General features: G+C 41.3%; 1 protein-coding gene across 5 annotated transcripts in view; it reads right to left on the reverse strand.

Annotated features, from left to right (window-relative positions):
• LOC115523297 (kalirin) overlaps positions 1 to 16,747 on the reverse strand; it is a 482,303-nt gene that overhangs the window by 134,866 nt on the left and 330,690 nt on the right. For all 5 annotated transcript variants that reach the window (XM_030329206.1, XM_030329205.1, XM_030329203.1 and 2 more), the window contains exon 11: positions 2,741 to 2,932. In XM_030329206.1, the coding sequence (XP_030185066.1) occupies positions 2,741 to 2,932 (192 nt within the window). The remainder of the gene's footprint in view (positions 1 to 2,740; positions 2,933 to 16,747) is intronic.

A 16,747-nucleotide genomic window follows, 5' to 3' on the forward strand; every position in this document is an offset into this window, starting at 1 on the left:
TACAATGTGATTTATAATGACTGTATAATATTTCACTAGCTAGATGCACTCTGATATGTTTAATGGATCACTCAACATGGAATATTCAAATAGTTTCTAATTATTCAAATTATGAATAACACTGCAATAAAATGGTTAGAAGATTTTAACCTTCCAGACTCGTATGGCCACCAAGAATTCATAAAGCAGGACCAGTAGGATTAAACAGAGTCTTCAAATCTGCAGAAGAAATGGGCCTGGAGCATATCTTTTTCATATTTTCCTCCTGTTTCCTCTCTGAGTGTAAGTAGAACAAATCTTTTGATGTAGTAAGTAGGCAAAAGTAAAATTATGAACTTTAGCCTGGGGAGTCACAGGAAGTCTAGGTTAAATCACTTAGGAAGATGGATGCTCAGTTCCTGCTCAGAAATCTCCTGTACAGGAGGCTCTAATTCCTTCAAATTTATATCCCACAATGCCATTCTATTACACACTGGCATTAATGCAAAAACTCAGAAAATGATTGTATGCAGGCAGAAATGAAGAGAGAAAAGGAAGGAGGAAAGGAAAGAAGAAGAAATTAGCCCTAACTAGGCAGGAAGGATCTCTGACAGTACTTACCAGCATCTGTCGCTCACACCCACAACCTGGCAACACTTTACATTTCTCCGCTAAGATCCACCCTCCTCCTCAAGGCCTGCTTTGGAGATTGGAAATGTAAAGAGAAAAAAGAAGAGTAAGGAGAAGGAAGAAGAGCAGACGAGGAAAGGAGATGCAGGAGGAAAACAGAAGTGTGTGGAGAGGCAGGGGCAAGTGTGAACAGTCTTCAGGAAGCCAGGTAAAATCTCTGCTGTATGACTTAGAAGCTCCGTAACTTGGACAGACTCTTTTGTGAGCCTGCGTTTTCCCGCTTCAAAGTATGTTTAATAAAATCTAGATCATAAGATCGTCATGAGGATTCCATGTGTCTGGCACGTAGTAGGTACCCAATTAGAAAAATGCTACCTACTACACATTGAGTGCTCACAATGAGCCATATCTTAGGTCAGGTCTGTCACTTCGGTGTATTACTTCAGACTGAATTACTATTATTTATTATTATTGTTATCAACATCAAATAAAGAAGAGGAGAAGAAGAAAAAGAAAGGAATTTTGAATTCACTTTAGAACCATCAGGGATCTCAGGGCCACTGAATCCAACAGCATGATTTTATAGATGAGGCAGCCCAGGGCCAGAGGCACGGTGATCTGCACAAGCTCACCTGGTTCTACAGCAGCAGAATCTGGACTAGGATCCCAGCCTTCTAGCTCCATGTACAGAAGGTGGGAGATATAGCTAAACTGACCTCATCCTCCACCTCCCTAGGTAGCTAGCACCCCCACAGCCCTCACGAGGAATATGACTCCTGTTCATTCATGCTCCATTCCATCACCCACAGGCTCATAATTAGAGGAGAATACACATGACTTTGGTTTCTGAAACCATTATTAAGAATCGGGTGAGCCACAAGCGAGCAGACAACCAGGCAGGAAACCTGGATTAAAGCTAATCCCCTTGCTTTACAGACACTCATCAGAGAGGGGCTGTGGATCCCACAGAGAGGAAGCAGAGCCATCTTCTGGGAGCTCACAGCCCCTTCATCTGCCTGGGGAATCTCAGTTTAGAAAACATTATCTTTTCATGTTTTTCTCTGATAGGCACTGCAACAATTTGCATTCATTCCCACCAAGTGTCAGAAAAGCCTGTGAAGTAGTAACAACCAGGCTTCTTAATGCATTTCAAATATCACAAATCAACTTAATTAAGTAGGGTTAATTTTTTTTTTCCTGAGAAGCAATCACACTTTAATTAATACTCCATTAAAATGAATTCCTGGGGGAACAGAAGCATGCATACACCTAATGAGTTCATCTGCCAAGGGTGTTATTATAGAAGATGCCAAATGTGCCTCCTTACTGGCCACTTACTCAATTTCAAATGCCCCCATGTTAATCAGAAATGAAAAGCAATTGCAGGTTTGCAACCCAACTCCTTTCTGGGAGCCTCTCTGCCCTGCCAACGGTGGAACATAATCCGTTCTCCCCTTTCCCGTCTCTGCTTTGTGAATGATTCAGGACCAGATTTTAGCCCAGCTGGCTTCCTCCTGCATGGAGGGTACCTCAGTCTCCCTTCCTTCACCGGCCACCACTCCACAATCAGACAAGTGAGAAGCAACTCACATTAACATCACCACCCTGGAGCAGACCTCATTAAGAAGATTTAAGTCTCTGTTTTAAAAAAATAAAAGAAAAGCATAGAACACATTTGCAAACTCCGTACGTTTCTTGCTGGTAGCAAAGATGATCAAAGTTTTGCGGGACTGATTTCTGATAGGAAACAACAACCATAAGAAACTGGGTGTGGGGGGGGAAGGGAGTCTCTGCTATTTTACATTTCCTCTTGCAGTGACTATTTCTATACTAGGGATCCCCCAGTTTCTCTAGCTGCAGACTGAATGCTCTAGCAGACTCCCTAAACTACCTGCCTGGGTGGCTCCCTCCTCACTAGAGATGAGAAGGAAATGTTTCATTTTGGTTGAGACCTAAATACAGGTAATCAGGAGCAAATTGTTAGTATCATCACTGTCAGGAGGTTAGTAACCCCAAGACCACCCAGGCCCCTGGGCATACCTTGGAGGCCGTTTTTTCCTGGGAAACTGCCCTGACCCTTGCCAGAACAAATCAACCCAGCCAACGCCCCCTTTCCATCGACTCGCCTTACCTCTTTGGTGTGCGTGTGGAAGGAGACAGACATGTCCAGGAGAAGCTTCCGCTGTTCCACCCTGCGCACAAAGTCCTGGATGCGCACCTCCAGGTGTCGAGCTGCCTTGTAGATCTCCTCGGGGTCACATTCCCCCGTCTGAGCCAGCTGCTCTGCAGCCTCTAGGAGCTTGTCCGCGTTGGTGTAGGTATTCTGCCAGCAGCAACAGTGAGGGAGAGTCAACTTGCAGCCACTGACTGAGAGCTTCGCGCTTTCCCCCAGCCCACCCGGGGCTGCCCAGAGCTGGAGCCTAGGGTGTAGGCGCTAAGCACACAGCTCCCTGATCTGGCAGCAGAGGAGCTGAGTGCCAGGCTTGCCCGCCGCCTCTCAGCAAGCTAGCAGCCTTCCTGGCAGCTCAGCATAAATGGGCACTAGCTAGGTGCCTCCTCCGTTCCCGGGATTTCTCAGAGGTGGGGTGTCCCTGGAAAGAAGCGAGGAGACAAGGCAAGAACCCCCTCTCCCATGTGCTCTGATTCCCCACCCTTGTGAAGATCCATCATTGCCTTCACATCTCAGGCTGTAACTGCCAGAGTCAGAAATACCTCATCCACAAAGATCGTCTGTGTTTCTACGTGAGAACACCAGGGAAACAATAACTGGAAGGCTTGTTCGACTTTCTCCCCCAAGTTCCCCGTAACTACTGGTGTTTATCTTTTGGAACAGAGCTATCTCTTTATAGGGGAAGAGGTCAAGCAATTCCAGGGATCTGACAGAAGGAAGCAAGCGGCCACAGTCAGAGTGAGGAGATGCAGGCTATTCCCTGTGCACCCAATGAAGGCTTAATGTTTGCAGGAAGACTGGGGAGGAGCCTGGTGATTTCATCATAAACTACTCCATGCACATGCACACGCACGCACGCACACATGCACACACTCTCTCAATCCATGTCTGTACACACCATTCTATTCTCTAGAGCATTTAAAAAGGCAACCAGCTTGTAATTATTATTCATCAGGATGGGAGTCACTGCCTTTATAATAGTTATGCCATGGATTCAACTTTTCCTCAGCAGGCTTCCCTTAAAAAAGATCTGATATACCCTGATTTAGAACTGGTGAGTCAAGTGTATATTATATTTCTTAATATCCCTGCAGTCATACAATGCCCTATAGAGTGCTAAATAAATGGATGCTGGTAACCATGCAAATCTTGTAGCAGAAATAGTATCAAATGCAAAGTGAGTGGAGAATGGAAATGGATTTATGAGCAATGACGGTGGAGAAGTGGCCTTTAGTGTCCACAGAATTTTGTTTTTATTTTATTTTTTTAACTTACCTGAAGATCTGGGCATTAAAGACTGAATTGTACTTCCTCCCCAACCCTGGAAATTGACATGTTGAAGCCCTAAGCCCCAGAACCTCAGAATGTGACCTTATTTGGAAAGGGTCATTGCAGATGTAATTAGTTAAGATCAAGTCACACTGGAGTAGAGTGGGTTCTTAATCCAACATGACTGCTGTCCTTACAAAAAGAATGCCATGTGAAGATGAAGCAGAGATTGGGAGATGTATCTACCTGCCAAGGAATGATAAACATTGCCAGTAAACCACCAGAGTTAGGAGAGGCATGGAACACATTCTCCCACATATCCTCAGAAAGAACCAGTCCTGTTGAGACCTTTGACCCTGGACTTCTAGGCTCCAGAACTGAGACAGAATAAATTTCTGTTATTTAAGACCCAGGAAACTAACACACTGGGGTACAAACTTGCAGAGGCTGTTGACACAGACCCGTGATTGTACTGGAGAAGATTGGCCGGGCTTCCGCAAACACTTGTCATGGTTTTAAGAAAAAAAAAAGAGGTTAGAGTGGGAGAGAGCCAAAGCATAAGAGACTCTTAAAAACTGAGAATAAACTGAGGGTTGATGGGGGGGTGGGAGGGAGGGGAGGGTGGGTGATGGGTATTGAGGAGGGCACCTTTTGGGATGAGCACTGGGTGTTGTATGGAAAACAATTTGACAATAAATTTCATATATTGAAAAAAATAAAAATAAAATAAATAAATAAATAAATAAATAATAATAAAAAAGAAATATTAAAGAGGCCACAGTGGATCCTTAAGGAATGCTATCTGAAAAACAATGGCCTAGGGCAAATGCTGTCCCAGGGCAGGTTGAAGTAGGGTGGTAGTGGTACACAAAAAAGAGGAAAAATCCTTTGGCCCCACTTGGGGAATTCATGGAAAAAACATGATCCTTGTGTGAAGAAAGAGGCTTTGCCACTGAGTCAACTGAGGGTATGTTGATTCTGGAAAGCAAATGAAGGAGGTACTCAAAATCATGATGGAAACACCAAGAAAGATGGGAAATGATGGGCAGGAGAGACTTCCTAGGCTGTGGGCCAGGTTGAAGAAGGCTCCTACAGGGCTGTCCACAATTTCTAGTAAATACACCCAGAGCTGATGGGAGAGAGTGTTTTTCAGGAATGTCTCAGATTTTCTACTTTAAACCCTAGGGAATTTCAGGAAACCCCAAAGAAACCCAGAGGTTGTGACTTTATATTTTCTAGGCAATAAATAAATATTTGTGGCAAAGTGAAAGCAAGCTTACTTGAAAGTTAAGTTTGGGACCAATAAGAGATATATAAAAAGCAAAACTGAAGTGCCTACTGTATATATAAAGTAGACAACTTGTCCCAGTTTGTCCGGTACTTTCCTGATTTTAACACTAAAAGTCCTATCAATTCTAAGCAAGTTGGGATGGCTCATTATCCTAATACATATCTAATGCTGTGAGTCTTTCAGGAGTACAGATACATATGCAATGTATGCTGCCTCAATAGATTATTGTGTAGTCATCCGTGACATAATATGGCAACACAGAAAACTGAGCAAGTAACACAATAATAATTAAAGGTTAAAGTTCTTTGACATCATGATATAGATGCTGGAAAAATGGAAAAAACTGAAAATAAAAATAGCCAATAATTACTGAATAATTTTCACATGCCAAAGACAATCTAAAGATTTATATGCATATTAACTCACTTCATCTTCATAATAATGCTATGAAGTCAGTGCAGCCATCAGCTCCATTTTACACATGAAGAAACTGAGGCACAAATAATTTCTAGCCAAGGTCACATGTTTCATATGATAGAACCAAGATTAAAATCTTTCCTGGTTTCAGAGCCCAAGCTCAAACCATTACACTATTATGTCAGATGAAGAAGGGCCTTGGCTTGCCACACTGAGATGTTTTACCCCAAAGGCAGTAGGAAGCCACTGAACAGTTTTAAGCAGAAGACAGATGTGATGGGTGTATAGTGTATAGAGACATCACCCCGCCTCTATACAGAGTGAAGGCAGAAGCCTAAGGATGGGCAGGACTCAGTAGAGAAGGAAGAGGACTTCTCATTGACAGGACCCACTTTTCTTTATGCCCATGGTACTCTATGTTTATCCCATTCCATAGCCATTTTCAGGCTCACATGTAACAATGTGCTTCCATGGGTATCTTCCTACTGGTCTGTGAGCTCCTTAAATGTAGGTTCCATGTTTCATTCATCTTTGGTTCTTCATGCCAGGAGCTGTGGCTGGTATACTATAGGCACTTATTAAATGTTTGCTGAATAAACAAGGCACAAAGATGGGAATGAGCATGGTATGTTTGATAAGTTGAGTCAACCTGAACAAATTAGACAATGGTAGGAAATCATACTGGATAGGCTGAGAAGAGCTACAGAACACATTTATAAAGAGAAAGGGATAATAAAGACATGTGGGAGGGCAATGGGGTCAATGCTAAAAGCTGCGCTCTTTGCTTTACCTGCTGCTCAGGCTTCCTCCCTGTCGCTACCAGAAAGAGGTTCTAAAATTCAGATCCAGTCACACCTCTCCTCTTAAAACTGTTCAGTGGCTTCCCATTGCCTTTGGGGTAAAATGCCTTAGCATGGCATGCAAGGCCCTTCTTCATATGATGCTTGCTTTTTCTCTTCAGCTTCAACTCACATTTCTCCCCCTACAGCCTATGAAATAAATTGTTTAGACTTCCAGAACTCATTGCACGGAATCCTGCCCCTATTCTTATGGTTGGGATGTTTTCCTCCTTTCTTTTTTACATGATCAACTCTTACCCTTTTTTTTTTTTTTTTTTTTTATTTTTGGGACAGAGAGAGACAGAGCATGAACGGGGGAGGGGCAGAGAGAGAGGGAGACACAGAATCGGAAACAGGCTCCAGGCTCTGAGCCATCAGCCCAGAGCCTGACGCGGGGCTCGAACTCCCGGACCGTGAGATCGTGACCTGGCTGAAGTCGGACGCTTAACCGACTGCGCCACCCAGGCGCCCCAACTCTTACCCTTTAAGACCCAGACCAGGCACCACTTCTTCCGGGAAGCCCACCCTCACCTCCACTTCTCACCCAAGGTTGGCTTAGATGTGCTCCTCTGAGCTCCCAGAGTGATCTGTGCCAACCTGCCATACTCTAATGCAAATGTTTGCCTTTCCCGTCTGCTTAGGGGCAAATAATGTCTTTCATCTCTTTCCTTTAGTGCCTGGCACCAAGTAAATACTCCATAAATATTTAACGAATTAATTAATATATTAAAGAGTACATCACTCCCCATTAATCCTAATATTCAATCCTTGGCTCTCATCAACTACTTGGTATAAGACCTTACATGCTATAATTCATATTCAATGTTCAACACCATTTGGTTTATCCTACCTCTTGGCACAGTCTTGAAATAGAAATGTGCTTAGAGAATATCAACTGGAGTATTACCAAAGCACTGTATTGATGCCTATCATCACCCCAAATTGGAGCATGGATCACGACAGGCTTCTGTTCACCTTCTGACCAAATAAACAGCAGTTTCTGCCCCAAGGCCAGAGTTGGACTTCACTGTGAGTACAGTTCCTGGGCATTCTTTGGTTTCCCAGCTGCATAGCCTCTGCCTTGTACTTGACCCCTTATCAACATTACCCAACTGATATGCCAAAAATGGGTTCTAAGAGCTGGGTTATTAATCCTTCAGCCTTTGGGGCTTTCAAGCAAGGCCTGTGATAGTCCTGAGTCAGACATTTGGGACACAGATATAGTTGCAGTTTCTGTCCTTCTCTCCCCAGTCCCTATGTCAACCAGGTAAAATACCCTAGATAATTCAGGCCTTCAGTCTACCTTCCACTCCCTCTGCTGCAGTCCTGGCCCATTATTTTTTTTTTGCTTTCTCCTCATGGAAGAAACAGAAACTTCTAGGATAACTTATCTCTGAAAACAGAGGCATCCCCAAAACACAGGTATGGTTTCAGTTTCCCTGGGCTGAAGCAGAAGGGCAAGTGGCAGGGAGTGGAAGAGACAGTGAAAATAAACACCTATAGCATCAAGAGTTCATTTCCTTGGTAACATGAAGTTAGCACTCTTGGCTGTATGCTCTGGGGATGAGAAGGATGAGGCCCAGGAAGCACTTTCACTATTCAAAAGAGGCGGTATGGACTGGAGAATGTGACTACCAGAAGACCAGGAGAGAATTTCTTTCCCGATGATTATTTTTCCAGGCTGGTATAGCTGGAACCCATGGGCAGTTAGAGGAAAGGAGCAAATGAGGGAAAGAGAGACATGCAAGTACAGGCATTGGGGAAGATACAGACTTAACTCTAGTTTTGACAATAGTGAATGGCAGACAAATCAAGGTGATGCCTAAAATTTTACATTTGAATACTACTTTAAAGTTGACAATAAATTTCTTTCACCTTCTTTCCTTACACAGTCTGGGGGCAGGTATGCAGGGAATGCATCTGGGGGTAAAGAACCACCTGAAAGAATGAAAGGTAAGGGCACCCAGTATTCACACAGGGCTGGAATGGTACCCCTTTCCACCAGTCACACTGGAAAACCTCATGAATCACAGGATATTAGGTAGAGTACTCAGAAGAGTCTTGCCTCAGCAGGGGTAAATAGTTAGCCTTAGACCAAGCACTGCTCTGGTCCTGCCTAACAAATTTTATAAGAAAGACCTAAAAAGACCAAACTTTTTTCAAGTAACTTAACTGTGTCCCAAGACAAAGCCTAAGAATATTTATAGGGGGGCACCTGGATGGTTCAGTCAGTTAAGGGTCCAACTTTGGCTCAGGTCATGATCTAACGGTTCATGAGTCCGAGCCCCGCATTGGGCTCTCTACTGTCTGCAGGGAGCCTGCTTTGGATCCTCTGTTTTCCTCTTCCTCTGCCCTTCCCCTGCTTGCTCTCTCTCAAAAATAAATAAAAATTAAAAAAAAATTTAAGCATACTTATAGGAGTATAGAAATATTCAGCAACCAGCAAGGTAAAATTCACAGTGTCTGGTATCTAATAAAAAACTACCAGATATACAAAGGATCAGGAAAATATAACCTATGATGAAGACAAAAAGCAATCAAAACTGACCCATAACTGCCATAGATGTTAAAAATAGTAGACAAGGTTTTTTTTAAATGGCTATTGTAACTGTATTTCATATGTTCAAAAGTTAAGTAGAGAAACATAAGACATAAAGAAAAAAAAAGATCTTGCACTTCAAAAGATGAAAAATATACTGGGTTGTATCAAAAGTAGGTTAAACACTGCAGAAGAAAAGATTACTGAACTCAAAAACACAGCAATATAGAAACTGTTCAAATTGAAATGCTGACAGAAAAATAATTTTTTAAAATGAAGCCTCAGTGAGCTGTTGGGACAACTTTAATAAAGCTAATACCCATGTAATTGAAATCCCTAAAGGAGAGTATGGGGAGTAGAAAAGATATAAAAGATTTAAAGAAATAATGGCCAAAAAATTTCCAAACATCCACAGATACAAGAAACTAAACTCAACCCAAGAAACCCAAAGAAAATTACACCAAGGTACATAAAAGTTGAATCAAACCAAGTGGGGAAAAAACAGAAAAAAGGAAATCTTAAAAGGGGCCAGAGGAAAAAAAGACGTGCTACACACACACACACCAAATATAAAGATTGACAGCAGACTCCTCATCAGAAGAATACAAGCCAGAAAATAGCAGAGCAATATCTTTAAAGTACTGAAAGAGAAAAATTTAGTCAGCTTAGAATTCTTATGCCCAGTACAAATATTTGTCCAAAAAAAGTGAAAATAAAGACATATTAAGACATACAAATCTGAAAAAATTCTTCACCAGCAGACTTACATGACAAAAAAATGTTAAAGGAAGTCCCTCAGGAAGAAGGAAAATGGTATCGGATGGAAATACAGATCCACACACAGGAATGAAGAACGTTAGAAATGTTAACTGTATGGGGAAAAAAATGTAAGTTTTTCTTATTATTTAAATCTCTTTAAAAGATAACAATTTAGGGGTGCCTGGGTGGCTCAGTTGGTTAAGTGTCTGACTCTTGGTTTCAGCTCAGGTCATGATCACACAGTTTGTGGGTTCCAGTCCCTTGTCGGGATCTGTGCTGCTGGTGTGGAGCCTACTATTCTCCCATTCTCTCTCTCTCTCTCTCTCTCTCTCTCAATCTCTCTCTGCCCCCTCCCCCACTCATGCGCATGCGTACATGCTCTCTCTCTCTCTCTCTCTCTCCCTCTCTCAAAATAAATAAATAAAACTTAAAAAAAACATAATAATACAAACATGTATTAGTGTAGCATGGGGTTTACAGCACATGCATAAGTAAAACATATGACAACAATAGCACAAAGGTCACAAAGGGAGAAATGGAAGTGTACTATACTATTGTAAGGTTCTTATACTATATGTAAAGTGGCAAAACATCATTTGAAGGTGAACTGTAATAATTGAAGTCACATATTACAAACAACCCTAAAGCCACCATTAAAGTAAAAAAATAAAGAGTTACAGCTAAGAAGCCAACAAAGAGATAAAATGGAATCATAAAAAATTATTCACTTCTCATCATGATAAGTGTACTCTTTAATCCCCCTCATCTATTTTCCCCATCCCCCCCACCCACCTCTCCTCTGGTAACAGTTTGTTCTCTACAGTTAAAAGTCTGTTTCTTGGTTTCTCTACCTCTTTATTTCTTTTTTTTTTCTTTCCTTGTTTGTTTTGTTTCTTAAATTCCACATATGTGTGAAATCATATGGTATTTGTCTTTCTCTGACTGGCTTATTTCACTTAGCATTATACTCTCTAGTTCTACACTAAAAGGATGTTACTGCTTTCCAGGAGATACTGAGGTTGGAGTGACTGCTAATGGGCACAGAGTTTCTTTTGGGGGTGATGAAATTGTTCCAAAATTAACTGTGGTGATATTTGCATAACTCTGTGAATACACTTGCAACCATGGAATTGTATACTTTAAAAGGGTGAATTGTGGGGCACATCGGTGGCTCAGTTGGTTAAGCGTCCAACTCTTGATTTTGGCTCAAGTCATGATCTCATGGTTCATGAGATCGAGCTCTGTGATGGGCTCTATGCTGACAGCACAGAGTCTGCTTGAGATTTTCTCTCTCCCTCTGTCTCTGCCCCTCCTCTACTTATGGTCTCTCTCTCTGAAAATAAATAAATGCACTTAAAAATAAATAAAAGGGCGAATGGTATGTATGTGGATTATATCTCAATAAATCTGGGGGTTTTTTTAAGGAAAAAAAATATTCAATTAACCCAAAACAGGAAGAAAAAGGAAGAGAGAAATAATTGAGAATAGATGAAACAAAATGGAAAAAATATAACAAGACGATAGACAAACATATCAATAGTCACATTAAATATAAGTTATCTAAACACTACAATCAAAAGGCAGAGATTGTCAGGTTGGATAAAAAGGCAAGCCCCAACTATATGTTGTCTACAAGGAATGCACTTCAAATGTAAAGACACAAATAAGTTAAAAGTAAAAGGGTGGAAAAAATATAGCATAATAACACTAATCGAAAGAAACTGGGGTGACTTTATTAATATCAGACATAGTAGATTTCATTGCAAATCATATTACTGGGGAAAAAGAAATTCATTTCATAATGATAAAGGGGTCAATTCATCAAAAGGACATCATAATCCCAAACATATATGCATCTACTAACAAAGCTTTAAAATACATGAAGCAAAAACTGATACACTTTCAAGGAGAAGCAGACAAATCCACAATTACAATCAGACATTTAATGTCCCTCTCCCAATAATTAAACAGAACAAGTAGAAAGGAAATTAGTAAGGATATAGGAGATTTGAAGACTTGACCTAACTGATCTGACATTTATTAACACTCCACCCAACAAGAAAAAAATGCATATTCTTTTCAAGTGCTCACAGAACATTTACCAAGATAAACCATATTCTGGGCTAATAAGCAAGTCTCAAAAAATTCAAAAGGATATAGTCATACAAAATATCTTCTCTGATCATAACACAATTAAATTATAAATCAATGATAGAAATATCACTGGAAAATCCCCAAAGAGTTGGAAACTAAAGAACATACTTTTAAATAATTTATGGGTCAAAGAAGGCAGTATAAGTTTATCAGGTACCTACAGGTGTTCTAGGCATTGTATTAGTCTCTTAATATACATTAGCTCTAAGCTTTAGGATATTGTAAGATGGGCATTATTAATTACATTTTTCAAATGAGAAAACTGAGGCTCAGAAAGATAAAGTAACATGTTTGAAGTATGTTACATGGCTAGACAATGGCAAGTCATGTCTCTGAATATAACCTCCAGGACTTTTCATGAAACCATGTACCTCTCTAAGACTCAGTGTAAAACTCTACTTCTTCTGCTTCTCTGCTACTTTGCATTATATTTGTTCTTGTGCCTTTGATTTTTAAAATATGATGTTGTAATTATTCTTTTGCAACTATTTTTTGTTTTGTTTTGTTTTATTTTGTTTTGTTTTATTTTATTTTGTTTTGTTTTGTAATACACTTTCAAAGTGTACATGGTGACTTCCAGAGAGAATTACATTCTCCTTGAAGGAAAGAGTCCTATATAACTCATTTTTTCTATTCCAACTACTCATAAATGTTCCTCTTAGGCACAGTGCTCTCCTTTAAACAGGTACTAAACCCCAAAGCTGTGCAGCCCAGCTCTTGTCAGTAGTAATGGTTGGAAATGGACATTTACCATATCTCCTAATGTAGGTAGTCCCCAGTTTAAAAATGAGTAATGACCTAAAAGTTTCTTTGTAAACCTCTTATTTAGAACAGAGAATATATTTTCCATGTAAATGGGAGTTAGATTCCCAGGATAAAAATAAAGAAATTCAGTTGTGCACATAATGTGCTTAAAATTTGGTATTAACATTGTACATCATGTACAATTAGTCAACATTTATAACTAGGGTGATACAGGAAAATGCTTTTTAGTTTTCATCCTGGAGCACCAGGCACATATTTCTTCTCCACTTGCTGGTACTCACAGGGGAGGAATGGGATGGACTCTGGCAATGGTAAAGTGGTCTTTGACTGGAAGCAGTAGGAAAAAAGGAGGAAACTACTTCTTGGAACCAGTGATGGGTTAGCCCACCACATTACACCTGCTAGAAGGACATCTTCCTATGGCTTCCCAAATAAGGCAACAAACACTAGTTGCCTTCATTAAGGCAATTTGTATGTCCAAACAAGGAATGTCTAATGAATATTCCTAATCAGATGCTCCTTAAAGTGGAGACTATCTGTACAAATACTCAGTCTAATAATTGGGACTAATACCAGAATAACTACTATAGATGCCAATATCTCCCAACACAATAGTTTGGGTGTTGAGATTATCTCTGACTGAATCACACTTATGTACACAGTCACCACCATGTCCCATTCTCATGTGCATCACTACTTGCTAGAGAACATGTTCCTCTCTATATCTGGAACGCTTTAGCACCTTTTCCTATTAACAATAAATGGTATATTTTCAGAACTCCATATTTTTTAAGTAAATTTTTTAAGTAAAGTGTTATTTTTCTAGAGTCTAATTTTTATGTGTTTAAGAATGTACCTAGGTCTAGGAATTCTGAGAAAAGAATATCAGCTATTTTTCACTAGGGTGTTTGTTCTCTCTTACTGATTCCTTCTCTCTCCTTCTATTTTGCACCAGCTGTATTCATTTACATGTTATACTTTAAAGAAACTTTGATGTATTTCCTCTCAGCTGCAGGTTGGAAGCTGAATATCTAGTTACTTGCAGGCAAGAGAGCAAAAGAAGCAATGAAAATTAACTGTTAGCAAATTATCTATTTAATAGAACAACAACAACAACAACACAAAACAACTTGTTTCTGGACCAAAAGGCAGGGCAATCCTAGAGGTTGCCAATACAGGTTGGACAGAAAACATCAGGTCCAGCTTCTAAGAAAGGACTGGTCAAGATTCCAGAAAATGTGGCCACACCTACTAGGCTGAGACAGAAAGCAAGAAAGGACTTTGTCTCTGCCCCTCCCCACCTATGCCTCCAACACAGGGAGAATAGTTGAAGGTAGAGACAGGACTGTAGGCAGGCCTGGGAGAGGCAAGACTGGTACTTAGCCTGAACACAAAGAAGAGCAAATATGAAGGGGACTCGAGGCCAGAAATTGTCCCAGAACTCCAGCCTGGGGCAAAGTAGAGGGTCCCAGGGAACTGAGCAATCAGAAGATCAAAACCAGGAGAATGCCCTAAAGACACAAAGCTCTGAAGACAGAGAAGGGAAGCATTTAATCCTCTTCCTGCTAACAGGCCCCAGATGCAGTTAGCTGGCATCCACATTGCTGCTGGTAAGCAACCCACCACTCCCAGAATTTGATAACACTGTCTCCACCCTGGCCACACTTCCCCACCCCCTTTCCCTTCACTCTACTCAAACTGGCAAAATAATGAAGGGGAGCATGTAAGCACAACAGGAGAATGTGGACAAAAATATTTGAAAAGTGAACAAGGTAGACCTAAGTGTTCAGAAGTGGATACATGGATTGCCCAGCCACCCTGGCCCTGTAAAAGTTCATTCTCATGCGGACATCTTACAGCCAAGGAAACAAGCAGTTGGTGAGATAGCATCCCCACAGAACGAAGATGAATAGGGCCACCTGCTGCAGGGTTTGGCAGCTAAAGACATCTTGGGGGGGGGGGGGGTGTACCCAAAGTAATGTTCTCTCTCAGAAAATATAACTTTGCAGTGTTGCTGTTTTTCCTGTTTTTCATGTTCTATGTTTGGCTGCCAGTGGGAGGCAGTGGGTGTGAGAGGGAGAAGGAAGGGCTCTGAGAAGACAAGACAGTTGGCTTGAAAATACTGCTGAAAACCTGTGGGCTTGGGGATTTACTTTTTTCTTCTGTCCCCATCCTGAAGGGGATAGACAGGGAAAGGCTGGGCCTGACCCAGGGAAATGGGGGTCAGATAATGGGTTAACAAAGCAGAGGCTCTGACCCGCCTACACTTCTGCTTCAGCCCAGTTAATATAGTGCCCCTTCATGTCCTTCCTTCCTCTTGGTCACATACAGCCCTGTGGATCGTAGCTGCCCATGTCTGTACAGATCTACAAGAGGCCCACAGCCTCTGATGCAAGAGCAGAGGTCACTGACCCTCTTGACTGATGGTGTTCCTGTTCACTTTCCATCTTTGTAGATCCTGGACTGCTCCTACCTGCCCTATTCTTACCTTGACCTACCTCCTTGGGTTTGATCTACAGATTATATGGAAAGTGTTTCTCAACAGTAGCACTATTAACATTTTGGGCCAGATAATTCTTTGTTTGGGAGGCTGTCACAGGTTGAATTCTGTTCCTCCAAAAAGATTATGTCGAAGCCTTAATCTCTAGTACCTGAGAATGTGACCATCTTTTGGAAATAGTGTCATTACAGATGTAATTTGTTAAGATGAGGTCATATTGAAACTGGGTGGGCTTTAATCCAATATGACTGGTAGCCTTATAAAAAATGGTCTGTGGCCTTGGAAACCGTTCTTATTAAGATGGTCCAAAAGTGAAGGAAGAGGCCCCTGCCCCCAAGCCAAAGCCAAAGCAAAGGCTTTGAAACCTAAGAAAGCAGTGCTGAAAGGTATCCATTGTCACACAAAAAAAGATCTGCATGTCACCTACCTTCTGAAGACCAAGACACTGTCTCCAAAAGCAGCCCATATAACCTTGAAAGAAGGCCCTCAGGAGAAACAAGCTTGACCACTATGCCGTCAAGTTCCCTCTAACTACCCACTCAGCCATGAAGAAAACAGAAAACAACAGCACACTTGTGTTCACCTGGATGTCAAGGTCAACCAGCACCAGATCAAACAGGCTATGAGGAAGTTCTATGACATTGAGGTGACCAAGGTCAACACCCTGATCAGGTCTGATGGAAAGAAGAAGGCATATGTTTGGCTCCTGACTATGATGTTTGGATGTTGCCAACAAAATTGGGATCATCTAAGTTGAGTCCAGCTGGCTAATTCTAAATATAAATTTTTTCACCATAGGAAAAAAAAAAAGATGGCCATGTGAAGATACAGACACAGAGAGAACACCATGTGACATGAAGGCCAAGACTGGAGCAATACAGCTACAAGCCAAGGAACACCAAAGATAGCCAGTAAAGCGTCAAACTCTAGGAGGGAGGCCTGGAACAGATTCTCCCTCCCAGCCCTCAGAAGGAACCAGCCCTGCTGATACCTGGATCTCAGACTTCCAGCTTCCAGAACTATGAGACCATTCATTTCTATTATTTGTAGCCACCCAGCTTGTGGTACTTTATTACAGTAGCCCTAGGAAACTAATACAGGGGCTATTCTTTGTATTATAGAACATTTAGCAGCATCCTTGGCCTGTACCCAGATGTAACAGCAATCCCTTCCCCAGATGTAATAAACAAAAAATGTCCCAGACATCACATATGCCCCCTGGGGGGCAAAATTGCCTTCTCTAGTTGAGAACCACTGTTTTAGGTCATAAGACCACAGAGGAAGCCCTAGTGAGGAAGACCATACAATGTCCTCAGCTTACAGTGCTTTCCTGATAATCTGCAGATGGCAGAAGGTTTAAGAAATCATCTAGTACTGTGGTTCTTATAGGACAGGGTGAGGAGGAAGATAAAGGAGATTGCAGGACAAAAGCAAG

This window comes from Lynx canadensis, chromosome C2 (assembly GCF_007474595.2).
Source record: "Lynx canadensis isolate LIC74 chromosome C2, mLynCan4.pri.v2, whole genome shotgun sequence".
Taxonomy (NCBI): domain Eukaryota; kingdom Metazoa; phylum Chordata; class Mammalia; order Carnivora; family Felidae; genus Lynx; species Lynx canadensis.